The 17,503-nt window shown below is 43.7% G+C and overlaps 1 protein-coding gene across 1 annotated transcript; it reads right to left on the bottom strand.

The window, feature by feature from the left end:
* Positions 1-3,564: 3,564 nt before the first annotated feature.
* On the bottom strand, positions 3,565-9,176 carry LOC146176732 (uncharacterized). The gene is made up of 5 exons (XM_084581373.1): positions 9,042-9,176; positions 8,243-8,488; positions 5,085-5,215; positions 4,043-4,151; positions 3,565-3,666 (listed from the first exon to the last, which is right to left on the bottom strand). The coding sequence occupies exons 1-5, from the start codon at positions 9,174-9,176 to the stop codon at positions 3,565-3,567; spliced, it is 723 nt and encodes a 240-aa protein (XP_084437499.1).
* Positions 9,177-17,503: the final 8,327 nt, after the last annotated feature.

Here is a 17,503-nt window from a genome sequence, read left to right as displayed (position 1 = left end):
ACTGAGCATGAAGATAAAGGCCGACATTATCGCTAGCATAAATATGGGGGTGGGAGGGGGGGGGGAGGATAGATCAGCCGTTAAGTGGCTTGAAATTAGGTAGAAGGTAGAAGCAAAAGGTATTGCAAAGGGATTGCAAAAGGTATGGCTCTAGCCTCCGGAATCTTTCAGAGCCGTCAAACAGAAGAAGCGTGTGTTTGAGTGCACCTTCGATAATGCTCAGTGAAAAAACACTCGGGATCCTGTAATCTGCCTAGGTTTACCCAAAACGCTTAGCATGATTTTTATTGCTTGCTGCTTTTCGGTTTTTATCGGGTGGTTTTTAAGGGTAACGACACATACTTAAGCATGCTCATTCATACTTTGCAGTTTGACCCTTATACAGCTCAACCCGGTTTTTTCATTTGTTGTTTTCATCGTTTGTTTAGCCGCGAGGCATGTGCGTGCTCATGGGGTTCGCTTCACCTGTGTGATTGGCTTTTGTGGTTGCTTGTTTTTTACTACTTGTTCTTTTGGATTTGTCAGTACATTGCTACCGATTGCTTAGATATTGTCACGCGATGCTGACAATTTCGTAGCCCACAAATGAAGACACTGGCGTTGCACTTCAATGAAACTCTTTATTGGGCTAACTTGCGCCCTCAAAAGAACTAAGAGAATTGGCGGCGGCGTTAACAACAAACGGGCTCGTCGGTCGTCGAACTAAGGATGCTGTTTCACTCGTCAGCGCTCAATTTGAAAAAGGCGTAGAAACACCTATATAAAAACACGAAAAGAGACTAGCATAACGTGGAACATTGTAGAAATACAAGCGCGCGGCTGGAACCTTTCGAGATTTATCTCGAATCATCTGTCGCAACAAAGGAAATGATAAAGCCGTGTCTCGCGACAACCAACATGAACAAGAAAGGAATACATAATTGATTCGTACACTAGAATCAGAGTGATAAGGCCGCTTGCGCGCGGCGGCGAACAAACAACAAATACACATTTGAATGGTTTTCGGCATTACTACCCCATTAAAAAACATCGCCTCAATGTTCCAAAATAAACACTAGTGAGTTAACATAAACACTATAAATTAAGCCTGAAGGGCATTTTAGCGCGCATAATATGGCTTAAGGTGTACAACATGCACACTTTCTGGGTGCTCGGGTCACCGCTGACAAGCTGTCGCGCAGTTTGGAAGGACCTTATAGTGCAGTGGTCGTACTCGGGGAAGCGCTTGGTACGGACTGAAGTATCGGCGTAAAAGCGTTTCACTGAGTCCGCGCCAGAAAATCGGCGTCAAAACTCAGACTTGATCTCCCGTTTGGTACTCCGCATGACGTCGTCGTAAGTTGTATCATATGGTATCGGTGCGCTGCTAGTCCTTAATAGGCAGCCGTGCGAATCGTCGACCTTCCTCTGCACGCTGAAGGTAGGCGGCGACATCGAGGTTGTCTTCTGTCACGTGCGGCAGCATCGCGTCAAGCGTTGTCGTGGGCTCCCTGTCGTTCACAAGCTTGAACGCGGTAGCTGTGGTTGTCTTCTAGATGGCCGTGTTACACGCAAAGATCTTCGTACGGCAATATGGCATCCAAGCAAGCAGACAAGGCAGTAATTGAATTACAGTAATGAAATTACTGTAATTTAGTTACTTTTTTCGGTAAATTGTAATGTAATGAATTACTTTTTCGGTTCGGTAATTTAGTAATGTAATGAATTACTTTTTGGTAGTAATTTCGAGCTAAAGTAATTCATTCCTTTTGAAATTACTTTTACTAAAGTACGCCATTACTCCTTTAATAGACAACAAAGTAGAGTGCCGCGAAAGCAAGAACGACAGCGGCAAGCCGAAGCCAGAGTAACGGATTGGCAAAAACGGACAGAATTGAGCAGAACAGAGCGTCTGGGACCTCGTGTGTAGCAGGGTCACTTGGTGCGGCTATCCCATGGCAACCATTCTCCAAGCAGCAGGATACAAGGTGCCAAGAGAATGCCGAAGGGACAGATGGTGCGAGAAGGCGGGAGTTGAAAACTAGTTGGGAGCGCGGCGCAGTGGCACTCCCTGTTGCGTCGGCTAGGGCACAGTGGTGCTTGGTCACACTCGCCACCACGGAGCGAGGGATCATTGGGGTTGGGGGAGATAGGCGGAAGGGTCCATGGCGTGAGCCACCATGGCTTGAGCATTACTGAGCAGTGAGCGCAAGGTGCCGACGTCGATTCTTGGGACTACAGAGGCAGTAAATAACCTAGCTTCTTCGGGCCTTCAAATGGCGGAAACAGCTTCGGGCAAGCAAAAGGCAGGGCTCGCCGATGATTTCACGATTGTTCGACCATGCCCCTGCTTTTTCTTTTTTTTTTTTTTTTTTTTGCTGTTGTCTTGTTTTTGCAATGGCAAGTGCTGTAGGAAAGAGGAATTTGGCGGGAAAACGGTCTGTGGGACGGAATTTGGCGGGACACTAAAAAATTGTGTGTGCTTCGTATCTGGAGAAAAAGTTGCGGTTTTGTTTACTGGCTTTACTTAGTTTTTGCATAGATGGAAACTAGGAAGTAATTTAAAAGTAGAAGTAATTAGAATGTAATTTCATTACTTTTTGGGAGCAGTAATGAGTAACGTAATTTATTTACTTTTCTGCGAATTGCAGCAAAGTAATTAGTAATGTAATTTAATTCCTTTTAAAAAGTAATTTTGCCATGTATGCATCCAAGGTCGCGATTCAGCGTCGACGTATATGGTGTGCATGTCAGCTATGACGAACTTCCATGAGTCCGTTCGTCTGCGGGTTGTAGGTGGTCGTCCTCCGGCGGCTTGTCTGGCTGCACTTAAAGATGGGTTGAGCGAGTTGCGCTGCAAATACTGTTATTATATCCGTAATGAGTACTTCATGAGAGCCCTGTCGCAGGAGAATTCGCTCGACGAAAAACAGCAACTTTTACTTCGGTACTATTGGCCAGTGCTTTCCCTTTGGCGTAATTATTCATATAATCAATTGCCTGCGATGATCCATTACTCATTGAAAGGGGTCCATTAGTCATTGAAACATCGCTGGTGCGGAGAAATAGCCATATTGCATCACCTTGAAAGGCCGTCCGGTGTGATGATTGCGGTCTTCTCGCGATATATTTCGTCGACCTCAATTTGCCACTAGCCGCTCTTCAGGTCGCGACAACGAGTTCACGATCGCGACAATGAGCATGAACAAGCAAAGAATGCAGAATTGATTCATACGCTAGATGCAGAGTGATTAAGGCCGCTTGCCGGCGGCTGCCGAAACAAATAAACATTTGAATGGCTCGCGGCAATATACATAGGGTAGAACGAGAGAGAAAAAATGGGTGTACGGTATAAGAGAGCACAGAATAAGGGTAGAGGGGAGAAGGCTCAATTCGCAAGTCGAGCCAATGCTTAGACAAATAGACTTCGCTTCGTCTGGGCGACAAAGCCACACGAAGATAAGTACACTGTCGAAACGTTGGGTCGACTTACAAACTAAGGCTCCCCCTTTGCTTTTAGGTATATAGAGTTTGACAACAGCATGTTTGTATAGTGCGCAGTCCTTTGATATTTAATCTTGCTCATCAGCACATTCCATTGGCCATGTGATGTAGCTTCTTGATCTGGTTTTCCGAGAAGCAGGCAACGCAGTCATACTTCTCCTGTCTGTACTTCTCGTATGGAGCCTGCAACAGGGAAAAACATAGAATGTATATCCATGGCACTAGCAATAATTAATAAACACCGGCAGCGAGAAAGGCTACATCAGTTTTATTTTTCCGATCGTTTTACCGCTAACTTCCTCAATAAAAATAGAGAACTTATGCTTGACGAAAACGTGCTGAGAAATAAGACTTTGAATAAGAGAGATAGGCTCAAGGAATGTAACGCATTTATTTCACTCTAGCTAATCGAATTCAAGCTTGGTTCATTCTAATAATACAGAGAAAAATAAAGCTACGACTTAAACTCGCCTCAAATATATTTTAACCAAAGTGCCAATGATCAGTATGGATATATTGAAGCATTTTTTAGCTGAAGCAATGAAAAAAGGACACGTACAAAGTTGGGTATCTCGGGGGCGTCCAGGGCAAGCATGGTCATTCGCATCATCAGTGGACGCAGGGACACATTGTAGCCGCTACGGTGGTATGGCATCTCCCGCTCCATGCTGCGAGAATTGAACAATGTGATTAACACACATACTCACTGGTTGGCAAATGCCTATATGCTACATAACATAAGCCCGCTATATGAAAACAGGTTGTATCAGAGGATAATCTGCTAGGTTGTGCCTGAAATGGTGTTAGGTAGGCATTCCATTCTCTCAGTGGCGAACTGGTTACACATGGCTGTCGCAATGCAGAATTGAATATTGATAGCTGTCAACCTGACGAATAGCTGAGTCTGGCATGTAAGACAATATGCAAATTTGGCTTCGAGAAACTCTAAATATGCATTCGTAGGAATACCCCTTTGAAAACGCATCATTGACTTTCTTTTGTAATTGCAAATAGGCGACGCAAACTAATTTGTACCAGGCCCCAGACTGAACAGAGCTCGTATTTAGACTCAGTCGCATTGTGTTGCGTTTAAACTTAAGCATTTAACGACTGCGGTTGCACAAATATCAGAGGCCGATGTTGACAAGCGCCCTCGTCTCTTCTGGTTTCAAAGCAGGCAGAACGCTCTGTCTGTGGTGTTGTGGTTGGCACGTACGACTGCTGTGCTCAAAAACGCGAGATCGAATCCCGGCCGAGGCGACCGCGTATGGATGGAGGCGAAAAACAAGACACCCGAGTGCTGTGCGATGCCAGTGCCCATTAAATGCTATAGGTGATCGAAATATTGGCAGCCCTCCAATAAGGTATCTTGATAGCCTGAGTCGCTTTGGGACTTAAACATAAAACCAAACCGATAACCACGAGAACACTGCCGAGGGAATGACAATGTTGTTAGATACAATGCATCTGGACTAGAGCCGCATGCATTATTTGCAGGTATTGATATGTTAATGTTTTTTTTTTCTTTTTTGCTGCACATAATATAACAAAAAGGAGCTCAGTCAGTTATTTCAAAACTCAAGATGGAATCAGCTGCATACCTGTTCTGAGGACTTCGGGAAAGCTGCATGGCACAATAATGAGCTGCTGCAGCCTGCCTCAATGGCTTTACCCAAGCCATCGAGTAGTCCACCAGGCACACTTCTAGCAGATACATAGCCGTGAGTTCTTCCTGTTCAGGAGGGGAAGAAAGTTGACAGTTACGAGAGATTATTCCGAATATGTGAAGAATGAAAAATAGAACTAGTTGCTTTATTCATGAGCGTGAAAGAGAACAAGTGTCATTACATTAACAAAAACGCGAAAGAAAATTTACTATCATGATGTGAAATTCAAAAGGCAGTGATCTTTGGCATAAAATGTTAAATACAACAAAATTATTTTAAGCCGTGCTATCTGGAGCGAACATCAATAATCAGTGTAGCCAAGAAAAGCGGTACTACATCAGTAAGAAAAGCAAATTCGTGAACACTCGAACTCCTTGAAGTGGCATTACACTAATTCCAGTTTTTTAAGAAAATTTACTTAGTTGCTAGGTGAACAGGGAGTTTTACATAGACGGTAACTTTAGGTGATTAAAATGTATTTTGCTTTTGGTTATTAAATTATATTTCCCAGGTTGAATATCGCCACGTTTATAACAAAAATTGCGTACTTGAAAAAATGATATTCAATTTCTTCTCTTCTTGATTAGTGACTATATTACTGTCCATGTAACCCTCAGAACAGTCCTTCAGAATTTAGCCCTATTGCCTACCGTCAAAGGAAGAAAGGGGTTATGGAATAGCTTTGGTTTTAAAGAGACACTCAGGACAATTCAATTTGACCTTTATCGCCCTATGATATATGAAAATTGGCCTAATATAAAAAACAATAAACACAATAAATTTCCGTCCCCAATAGCCAACCCCCCTCCCCCCCCCTGCCCCCAATCTACAGTGCACTGAAATATGTTTCATCTCCGATCTTAAAGGAATTGCCACACCTGCAGACATCAATCTGTCATAGGTCAGGCCGAATCCTTTCAAGACTATTTTTCTTTGCAACAAATCGAAGGTTCTGCTAAGTGATGTTCGTTAATACACCCAAACAGTGCTATTTATTCTAGTTCGATTCATATTTAATAAACATAGAGCTACTGATTCTATATCAAAGGTTCTGTCAGATAATAACATCCCAACACTGGAAACTAGGCGGAAAATTGCGCGACTTAAATTTTTATTTGCAATTTACAAAAAGTATCTGAACATCAACTCACAAAATTATATTCAGCCATTTTTATCGCGCTAATCAAGACAGAGGTATGCCCATAATTTGCTCCCTTCTACCGCGCGCACTAATTTGTTTAAATACTCCTTTTTTCCACGAACAATAATAGAGTGGAACAATCTGCCTGGAGCCGTTTTTTTCTTTGGAAAGTTTTGATTGTGTTGTAACAAACGCATTACAGTTGTGATGTTTTTGTATTTTTCTGCTGTTTTTACCCTTATTTACATGTCCTATTGTTGTGTAATGTTATATTTTGTGCTCTTGTACGGCATTCATTTACTGGTCTGGTTTTGCTGCTGTGTGATTCCTTTTATTTTTTCTTCTGTTAAATCAAGCGCCCGTTTCAAGTATGTTTTTCTTTTCTTTTTTGAAAAGCTGACCTGCTTTGTTTCTGTATATTCTCAACTGCTTGGTCTTCCGAGAGTGCAGGATTTTCAAATAAAATGATAATAATAAATACACAGCATTAGGCCGACTGTTCTACTGGTGTCTTGAGGGAAACGTCCAACGTCAAGCGTTTTTATCTCAGTATTGTGACTTTACAAGGTTTAATGTCGCGTTGAATTGATATGCCTAAAAGTGTACGTAAATAAATTGGAAGTACCTGAGAACCTGTCAGAATGAATATCGTTTCTCTCAACTGTATTCACGCATATATTAAGGCAGCATATTTTTGTTTGGTGAAGCTCTCTACCTGAATGCAGCAGTGTTGGTGTTTTTCTTTTTTCACCTGCCTGCTTAGAACGTTCATAAAAAAATGCCTTGACACATTTAACTTTAAGTGGTCAGCAAAACTGGTAGTTATGATATTGTGTAGTGATGGATAAGCTAATGTTCTATTCTAAGGTGCATTTATCGAAATTCTTCAGCAGTTTGCCAATCACAAAAAAAGAACATGTAAAGAGGTTTAAAAAAAAAAAAAATTCCAGCACTAAAGTGCAATGAGGCGAAAGCCAATTTCCGCGGTGGATCGTAGCCCTCTGCTAGGGCACCTCTATATCCCTGTCTTCTTTCACTCCCAACTTTCTCCTTTACTTCACGGCCTGGTACATGTTTCCGCGGAGAATTCTGACAGTTACTGCGCCTTTTCTATCCTGCAAGTCAATTTTAAACGGCGACGATGCCTGCTATACTGATGGCTCCTAGACATCTCAGTCTGCTTCGGTTTGCTGTGTGGTGCAGCGTTCGAGAAGCGGAAAATGAAAGGCGCCGCACGGACACCTAGATCTAAGCATATATCGCCTGGTGACATCATGACCTGTTGTGAAGGTATATCGCGCGCCCCTTGTCCACCACAACCAGCACTTCATTTACCTTGTCAAAATTGATCGGTGATGGAGGCGAAACGAAGAGGCGTCGTGTGCTGTGCGATGTCAGCGCACGTTAAAGATCCCCAGGTGGTAGAAATTACTCCGTAGCCCTCCACTGCGGCCCCTCTTTCTCTCTTTCCACTTTCACTCCCATCTTCCTCCCTTCCCTTACGGCGCGATTGCGGTGTCCACAGAAAAACAAGCGAGACAGTTACCGCGCCTTTCCCTTCCTATAAATAAATCAGTTTAAATAAATCAAAGTTGATCGGCGTTCTATACCTCGTTTACAGGATAGGCGCAGTATCTGTCATTCGTATAATCTCGCTATCATCCTCACAGTAGACCAGGGGATTTATGAAGTGCGTTTCACGTTTTATTAATTGATTTTTAACTCTCGCTCTCTAAAGTGTGACACCTCTGCTCACAAGCTTATGTTAACAAACTTCTGTCGACAAATATGGGGCATTCAAGGCTTTCTCCTTGATAGTCAGCAGGCAGTTCAGCGCACCTTTCTATGGCACTGTAAGCGTCTACCTATGCTTTGTGGTCAGCAATCGTAGCGGAAAATTTTCCATGCATCTCACAACACCAATAACGCAGCCCCCAGCACATGCACATACCTCCACATATTTGCAGTACTGATGCAGGAAGTGTAAGGACACAGGCAGGGTTTGACCCCAGTCGACGACCCTGAGGATATCCTTCTGCATGTCCAACACTTCTTGCTCCGTAGTCCCTCGTATGCTGCTGGTCATCTCAAAGAACCAAGACCGCCAGTCAGGATCGTCGGTCTCTACCCGCATGGCCGCCGCATACAACACTGTCACCGACAGAAGCTGCATTTTTCGGTTGTCTACGGCACACGTCTGTATTAGAGGGCGGGGCGAACACGATGAATCCATTAGACAGTCCCCATTGGTATAACTCTACAAAGCTCCAACATGCGCAAGATTTTTTCACACACACTTTAAAAGACGTGCAGCTTAAGTGCTTTTAAAACCTGGTCTATTACCTCATTCACACTTTCAAGAAAAAACTTGCAGCATGCATTATCACTACAGACAACAAACTATTGTTCTGTACACATGAAGAGTGGTGAATTGATGTGACACATGTACAAGGGGTCTGCAAGAACCACGCCTGTCGCAAATTGAGTTAGGCAACTCGCCTACTTCGCTACGAACAGCGATCAAGAATAAAAATACAGAGTCCTGTTGTAATGAGACACTGAAATAAAGCAAGTCAACACATGGTTCAAGGAGGAAATTTAGTGTATATTGTTCCATTTAGCCACCAAGCTAAGTGCTAACGGAGGAAAAGAGAATCCAAAATCGAGGTTTGCAATGAACGAGAACAACTTTCATGTCGTATCGAGATAGCTTTTTATGTCCAGAATAATTTCTAGTTTGAAGTACCAACCTGCAAGTAGTGATCCAGAAGTGAGACCGCCCGAAACAGTGTCTCTGGCAAGAAGTTCATGACGTGATGCATGTCTATCAACCAGTTGACAGTCTCGGCCCGTTTCAAAGGATCCACCTCCTTTTGGAAATCCATGAAATTACAGCGGATGGATGATTTCCTCTGAAAAGAAATGGAAATAAAATTTTATTCGGAAACGCAAACTGTAAGCTTCACTGAGCTAAGGAGGAATGACACACATAATAAATCGGCAGCAGTGAATTGCTTGGTAGCATTTCTATATAGCGTTCAGTGACAACAGAGATTTACCGATGTTTTAAAGCTATGAATGTATGTATGTGTAACTTTATTAAGGAGCCGGCAAACGACGGGTTAAAGCGTCGTGATGCTGGCCAAGCGTCGACCCAACTCTGCACTACCTCATTTGGCCCGTTTGTGGTAGGTTTTTGAGGCTTTTGCTTTTCGAGCGCACCCCGGGCCTTCTGGACGGCCCATATTTAAAGCTAAATTTTTCTCAGAGTGTTTCTCGTAAGGAAATCCAAAAAGGGTTTTTGAATTAGAAGGACATTTTCTTTGTCATAGCACTGTCAGTGGCTCAGGGCATCACATACAGCCAAGACGTGCAAACACGAAGGCTGGTTAACTAATACTAAGCTACTAAGCAGGAAGCTTTGTTACACCGAGTGCTAGGCTCATTTTAAGAAGCTCATTTTAAAAATGCCATGCAGTTGCCGCTCCAGGGCGACGAACTATGGAAGCTCACTGGTGCAAAACTTACGCCTAGCGGCAGTAAGCTCAACAAACAACTGCGTCTTCTTGGCGGCTGGCACATTAACTACATCAAGCGAGAACAACGAAGTAATCGCCTTTCAAACTTCAGTTCGTCAAACCGAAGTGAGATCGCACCGCACAACGAAACCACTTGCTTTACCTTTCCATCCTTCTAAATGAGGACGCAGTGGAAGACACTGGATTGCCGCCCGTCATCAGACCGCAACTGAATGACCTTACGCCATTATACAGGGAATCATATTTCAGGTTATTCCTTCTTGGCGCTTACTACACCGAATATAGAAGCGAAATAGGCTATGGCGTCCCAAGAAGGCACTGTAACAAAATGACGCAGTTGAAGTGAATTAGTTAATCCTGCAATGAGCGAAAATGACGGCTCTCGAAGCGGTGGGGCGGGGGGGGGGGGGGGGGGGGAGCATACGCCGCAGAGGCCTGTTTTGCTGCATTGTAATCATATCCTGTTGCTGGGGCAGAAATGCCATACGAAATGTGGCAAATCTGCCCCTTCCTCGAGACAAAAATGTTCTCTCAATACAAAAGCAGGTCCGTTCTACGCTGCTTATGAGTATGGTTGCATCTGTTCTCCTAGTGTTTCGTGCCTTCCGTGGCGCCCTCTTGTGAGGTGTATGCCGAGTGTATGTTGGGCTTCCAAATATACATCCCATAAACATCATTAATATGAAATGCCTAAAGAATGCCGAAACGATGTACATTAAAATGGAGACGGGTGCTGTAACCCCACCTATTTATGGAGAAAGAGAAACGATTCATCTAGAAGCAAGACTACTTTGAACTAGGAAGCACTAGGCCACAACCTGCGTCACACCTGAGCATCAACGCGGGACAGCCCCTGCGAGTACCATATCCCTGTCAGGGGACGCTTACTTTGTGAGGCCTGTTATGCAAAAAGACATTAAAACACGCAGTTTTCAATGTTCCATAACACGCGCCGCGAGCCACTTTATTGGACAAGTGGCATCATCCCCACAAAGTAAACGAAATACAGCCTAAATAGCGCGTTAAAATTGGACACGGCTGCGTTGTACGGAACAAACGGTAAACGCTTCTTGTTTGTTTTTGTTTTATTTTTGACTGTGAAGACACTGCACTGACCAAAACATTATGATTTCTCTATCGAAGCAAGGGCCCGTGAGTGTGAAATAATCGCTATCATCCTTGTTACGAGCGCATTCAGTCGTGCATTTATATTAGCGTCCCTGTTCAGAGCTAGGGCTCCTCAAACCCTCCTCTCTCGGCACCCTTCTTTGCGGAGTATGTGGCGTCACTTGATTACTATGCAGGGCCTACTGTGCGGAAAGACAGTAAAATGCTGTTTTGAATGTGTCAAAACTAACCAAACTCGGCAAGTCGACAAGCTCGACCTCCTTAATTCCCTTTACCCTCTCAAGGCAAGAACAAGCAAGTGGCCGGTGAGGGTAATTTCTCTCTTTTTTTTTTTGCCCTGTGCAGCAGCTGGTGTCAAACACCAGAAAAATGCGAGTGCTAAGAAGCATGCATAGAAGGTATTTTTCACATGATGGCCTTCCAAACTGAAGTGGCAAACAGCCCAATCGCGTGCATCAGACCACCTCTAAAAATAACGCAGTCGTCCATGAACACCCAGAGCCCTGTTGCGATGGCAAGCCCGCATTTTCTACGGAGAACCATCGTTAGATACTGCGGCTACAACCACTGGCCGTTGCATGTCAACACACCGAACTCACAGCACTGCTTCCGTGAATGATGCAGTGAAGAGTGAGATTTTCTGCCAAAAGTGCAACATCTTTTTTATGTTTGTCTGCTGAGGTGTTACTTTTCTCATTTTCACAAGTAGACTGAATTGTTTTCATCAAGAAATCAAGCAATAATCCGTTAGCCATTTTTGTGCCTGATATTCTACTAAGAGCACGATCGCACTTTCGGCTAGTATCACGCCTGCCTTTTTCTTCATTGAGGCGCCCTGTCCACGAATGAGTACATCGCCAAAGAAAATAAAAAAAATATATATAAATTTTCTTTCAGTATTTGCGGGACACATCATTTGAAGCCTGGAGAACCAGAAATAGAACTGAGACATTTTTTTACATTTCCGTCGCGCTTAAAAGGGGTAGAAAGTCAATAAGGCGAGCTTTCTGATTCTATAGCCCACTTAGAGAAGGGGATTTCAGCATTCGCCTTTGAAACGTTGCCTTAGGTCTGTAGCCAGTACCAACCCCACGTGGTGTACACGTAATGCCTAACTTCGCCCCGACAGATATGTTCAACTCTAGTTCCCAAAGCAAAAGCGCAGTGTAGAATACCATACAAATAAGCCCTTCAACCAATGCTGTCGAACATTCACAATGTTGCGGTCAAATCTTATGATCTTCCTGCCTGGTAACTGCGAGCCGTCATGCCTCAGTATCCTAAATAGACAAATGTGCAGAATCCATGCGTCGCAAAAAGGAACTTTATATGGAGGGCTTTGTCATTGCAGCTTCGATTGGCAATTTGCAGCTGGTAGAACTTGGTCAGAAAATATTGTCGAAGAAAACATATCGGGAACCTAACTATGAGGATATTCACTCAAGCCATACTATTCGCCATGTTAGTCAAAGGCAGAACACATGGGTGTGCTCCCCTGCACGTGGCTCTGCCGAGCAGCTGTAAAGCGCGCTGTGCAACAAAACGGCGCATCTGACGTCATATGACGGCTACAGTAAGTACAAAGACCTCCTCTCATATACTGTGTACTGGCGAGGCTCTAATTAGACACTGTATCTAAAAGGATACGGAGCGCAGAATGCTGCTGTCCCGCTTCGCTACAAACACACGTCACCACTGCCTTCCTCGACGTAGTCGCCCAACCTATACACACCCTAGAGTGGGCCTCAATGAAATAAAAATAACAGTGCATTGCGCGAACGGAATGATGCGCTTTTTTTCGCCCACCTTCACCCGCACTTTATGGTGTAGTGCAATAAACAATCTCTATATTTATATAATTTGCAAATTCCGAAATATCAGGTGTAATTAAATGAAGTTAGCAATTATTCCACGGAAAGCAGCATTCCATTTCGTTCTCATCATTTTTTTTTTTTCACTTATGTGGGCAGAATATTTCTAGAGAAAATAAATTTCGCCTAGGCAACCACTCCACTAAATTAACGAACTGTTGATAAAAGTTTCTTTATACAGTCTGTACGTACATTGACGTATTCACATAAGATGACGCCTCTGTAAGCGTCTACTTCAAATTCTTCAATCTTTCTCCCTTCAAGCAGTGAGAATGGATTCAACAGTCATTATTAGAATTAGCCCTGCGGGTGATATAACGGGTGTTTTTGAAGGTCGACTTTTATGAAAGAAGATAACTACTGCCCTTGGATTTATTGTAGCACTAGGGCTTTATTGGATGCTTAAGAATGTTCGTCAATGATCTATATATGATATCTACATGCTCAAATTCTTAGATGTATATTTTATCTGCAGAATTATAGTACGTCTTTAAAGTATCGCTTAGAAAACAGAAACTGTTTTAAAATTCTACCGCGCCTTTAAGGCCCAACCTATATCACTCTCATAGGCTATTTCACATCGTAACATAGCGCTAAACCTATCAATTTTGTCACTGCTCGCACCACCTAAGATACAGACGGGGCGGGGGCCCAATTCTCGACACGCATAGCTACTGTTCTGCGTTATATCTTTTTTCTGGTTGTCTCAAAATAGTGAGGCGTTTCAAATTTGTTACGCGAAAATTTGAGCTGTCGAAATTACTTTTTTGCGGTGACGTGGGAATGACGTGGCCTTGCAAGCAAATTTCAAGGAGAGCTATTCAAGCAGCCTGTATGATAAATATAAGTAATTGTAACAGAAAAAAAGACGGTATATATGATAAAGAGCAAAGATTCATAAATACAACCACACGAGGGCCCTAGCTGCCCTCCCGTTGCAAACTGCAAAGAACGCGCGACAGGTAGCGAGGGATCATCAAGGACTGGTTTAAACGCCGGCCCTAAGCACTGACTTATTGTCTATCACTGTGTACTCACTGCAACGTCAATAAATTTAATAGTCTTTCCACAATGGGAAAAAGCAAGTATAAATACTGACAGCCTCACTGATAACTACCCCATCAGTACCCAAGGGACGCAGTCGTCTTAGTCACAATCTGGCTGTAAACGCCGACGCAGAGCGATCTACTTCGGAAGCGCTTGGTTGGCGCTGTGTCACGGTGTGAAGCCGCGTATCAGGTTCACATCGCGGAGCCATGCATAATTTTTTAAACAAATATTTCTTCGCTAGAAATTCAGAGGGTTATCAAGAGCCCGAAAACGGCCACAGAAGCCCATTGTCTCTCACATGAGACGCTATCGGCAATTCCTGTCATAGCAGCTGGATGAATGCTTATTTAATTAAATCACTGTCAAAGAAAACATCGTCCTTGGCGATTCGAGCCACCTCTGCCGAAGGAGGAATGCTTCAAAATGCGGAGCGTTAGAAAATTCGGCCACGGCCGTATTTTATCGCTCCGCATGCTTGCGCAGGATGTCCTTCCTTTTCAAACATCGGTCTCCTTCAGTCGCCACTTCCGATTAAGTATTCGAAAACGAAGTTAGCGGCAGTTTGCTACCCCTGAGTGAGCTTAGGCTCGGCGACATACTCCTATATAAAGTTATATAGCGTATTTTGTCAATTAGCCAGTTAATAAACAATTTTCCCCTTATCGGGTGTCGCGGTAGTCCTAGGGTTATACGCCTTCTAAAGGACACACCCCGTAGTACTAACTGTATGTTGTGTGGAAGATGAGGTGTGGAGGACACAGCACACTGCTCACACTAGAGTTTCGTGAATGACAACAGGGCATAAAAATTAGCAGTGACTTTAGCGACTATAGTAGTGAAACGCGAAAGGCTGAGTACCGCATTCTGCTACACAATTGGTACTAATTATAATTAATAATTAATTAATTAGTAACAAAGTGGGTAAATATTTATTTACTTCAGCAAACATTTATTGTTAATTACTTAATTACCTTAACAAGTCATCAATTGGTAGACAATTAATTTATTATTTAGTAATTGATATTTGGTTGACATATGGCCATATACGGCATGTATTCGCGCATACTGTGTTGGTGCTTTGTGATTGGTCGAGACCTTTATGACGTCATCCAGCCTCGGCCAATCAGAACGCCGCAAAGGAGGGACACATTTTTGTCCACGACAGCATAAGCCATTAAACAATTTAGCCTTAATACAGCGTTCTTTCAAGGGCGCCGTGAGCGTTTCGGAAGAGAAACCATACAGCGGCCTGTTTACATGGTTTGTTACAGTGCGCATCAGTGCCGATCGCCACGTGTTCTGCTGTATACGCTCCCGCCATCCTTGAAACATACAATCAGCGTGAAACACAACCAACCTCAAAGACAGTGCTTGGTTCCCCGGTGCGAATCTCGTTACAAATTTCGTTCGGGTAACGTGTCCTTGCCGATGTCATTTCGCGACGTGACTGCAGCCATTCCAAGGACGGACTAAACGCTGCAGTACATTTCGGTCGCGAGCGCACTCTGACGAAAGACAGGCAGTTTCTCCGCGTCTCATTGCTTTAAAGTAACAAGTGAAAATAAAAATCAGAACGTCTAAAGCTGAGGTAGCGGTTGTAACGGTGTGCTGCACATCTTCCATGATTGTATTTGCGTTTTTACGCGAACAGTCGGTCTAGTGAAGCGTGCATTTTTCTCGTCTTGTCTATGGCAGGTACATCTAAAGTCAATTCAAGCGCCTTGTAAAAGGCAATAAGGTAATACCAACGGCGATGCTCCGGCTGTGTGCTGCTTCTGAGCCTGCCGCTTTCGATGGCAATAGGCGCACAAAAAACTCATAGAACGATGAGTCTTCCAAAAAGAAGCGCGAGGAAGGAAAATCAAATTCCCAAGTAGAGAGAATGGTTATAAATGTAGAGAGAACACAAGTTCTGAGCATCCGGCCTTGCGGCTCTATGGCTGCCAAGCTGAGTCTTTTTAAAGTAAGCTGCATGGATTAAGCCAGCCAGGATGGCTACTTTCCGTGGAATACGTGGCCGAAATGACTCTGACCTCTGTGCACAAGGTCTGTGATGGTTTATTGTAGATTTGGCAAGCAATGCATGGGACCGCTTTTGAACGTGGCAACGCGTACCGCCATGAAAACCTTATACGACGCACTAACTGGAGAACAAGAGTACTTAAAGAAATACCTGCGCTCACATTCGAATTTTGAGCGAAAGTTCAGACACCATTCCAGGCCACTTCATGCCCAGGAAAGAAATGATATCGCATTGCCCCACGTATAAGGGCTCAAGTGCCAAGAGAATGTTTAACTTTTTCTCATTTAAATTGTGTTCGGCTGTCAAAAACGAGATGTTGCTGCTGAAAGGTATCCCTCAGAAGACGGTTTACATGAGGCGAGTGTGTGAAGAAAAAAATATATCAGCCTAGTCGCGTATTTTGAGTCACCTCAAAAGTGCCATATAAGGTATCAGCTCTTGAACGCGACATATAACAGGGCCCCCGTTTGGTATGCTGCTGGAAAGCCTTTGGGAGCCATCTCGTGGGGCAAGCTGGGTTCTTAAACCTTATACGACGCACCAACTGCAGAACAAGAGTACTTAAAGAAATACCTGCGCTCACATTCGAATTTTGAGCGAACCATTCCAGCGCATCTTGTTGGGAGGCACAGTAAAGCAAAAGAAGTTCTTAAAACACGATTGCACATAGGGTTTGTTGTCATTTACAGAAGTGTTATACGCGAGAAATTTGATACGATATACTCGGTTGTCTTATTCTAGAAAACGTCGCCACTAACAGTAGGCAGTCTATAGTCATGAACTCACTATAATCGCGGGAAACCTTCTGTGGCTCCACAGCTAACACGAGGCAGGAAGCGGAAGTTTACGAGTTTTTTCTCTATCCCGCGGAGTTTGGGCTACCGTAGTCAGCTGCCCATCACCCTATCGTTCCCATGCTCCGAGCAACACAAACCACAGCAAGGTGACAAAGGCGCTTATCCTTTTGTACGTGTTCCGCTATGGACTTCCTATTGACAGGTTCCGGGGCCAATTTCTACTGACTGTGATTTACGCACGTGAAATAAAGAATACGTCTCTGTTGTGGTGGGATTTACACACCCGAAGAAAACATAGTCGACCTCATTTTTGTGCTGCGTAAGTTCTGCCATCTATGGACAAAGAGATTTGAAATATAAGCAGCATTGAAACTAGTTTGACCTCAAAACACAAGTTTTGAGTAGAAGGCACGCAAACGTTAGAGTGGTAACGCGACAACCCTTATTTAGCTTGCCAGAGGCGTATATTTTTTACTTATATTGGTCCCACGAACGCCTCCCACGCAGGCGCGGTGACCGCGATTGCACCCACCCCTGTCAATGCGCATGCGCAGGAGTGTTCCGGCAAACCGGTGTACATCTACTCAATTAGATTTCTGGGAAGCTACCACCATTATTATCATATAATTTCCATCATTTACGCTCTTTTGGGGCACTGTACAAAACACAAAAAATAACGCCTTTTCCTTGCGGTCATCAGGCCGTAACCTACATTTCTAGACGGTCTGGACACTTTCCCCAGTACTTCCGCCATAAATTATAAAAAACATGCTAAGCTGTAACTTTGAATGAGCTGAAGAGGTA

The sequence above is a fragment of the Amblyomma maculatum genome, chromosome 10 (assembly GCF_055883805.1).
Source record: "Amblyomma maculatum isolate TAMU_Amacu chromosome 10, ASM5588380v1, whole genome shotgun sequence".
Lineage (NCBI taxonomy): Eukaryota > Metazoa > Arthropoda > Arachnida > Ixodida > Ixodidae > Amblyomma > Amblyomma maculatum.
The sequence above is the reverse complement of the archived record's forward strand: the minus strand, read 5'-3'. Positions and strand labels throughout refer to the sequence as shown.

Bases quoted from the DNA above. Each gene is read 5' to 3' on its own strand.
- LOC146176732 (XM_084581373.1), bottom strand. From the start codon at position 9,176: ATGGATTTCCAAAAGGAGGTGGATCCTTTGAAACGGGCCGAGACTGTC. The intron at 8,489-9,041 runs GTTGGTACTTCA...CCTCTAATACAG, and splicing joins TTCTGGATCACTACTTGCAG to ACGTGTGCCGTAGACAACCG. The intron at 5,216-8,242 runs GTATGTGCATGT...CCTCCTGAACAG, and splicing joins AGTACTGCAAATATGTGGAG to GAAGAACTCACGGCTATGTA.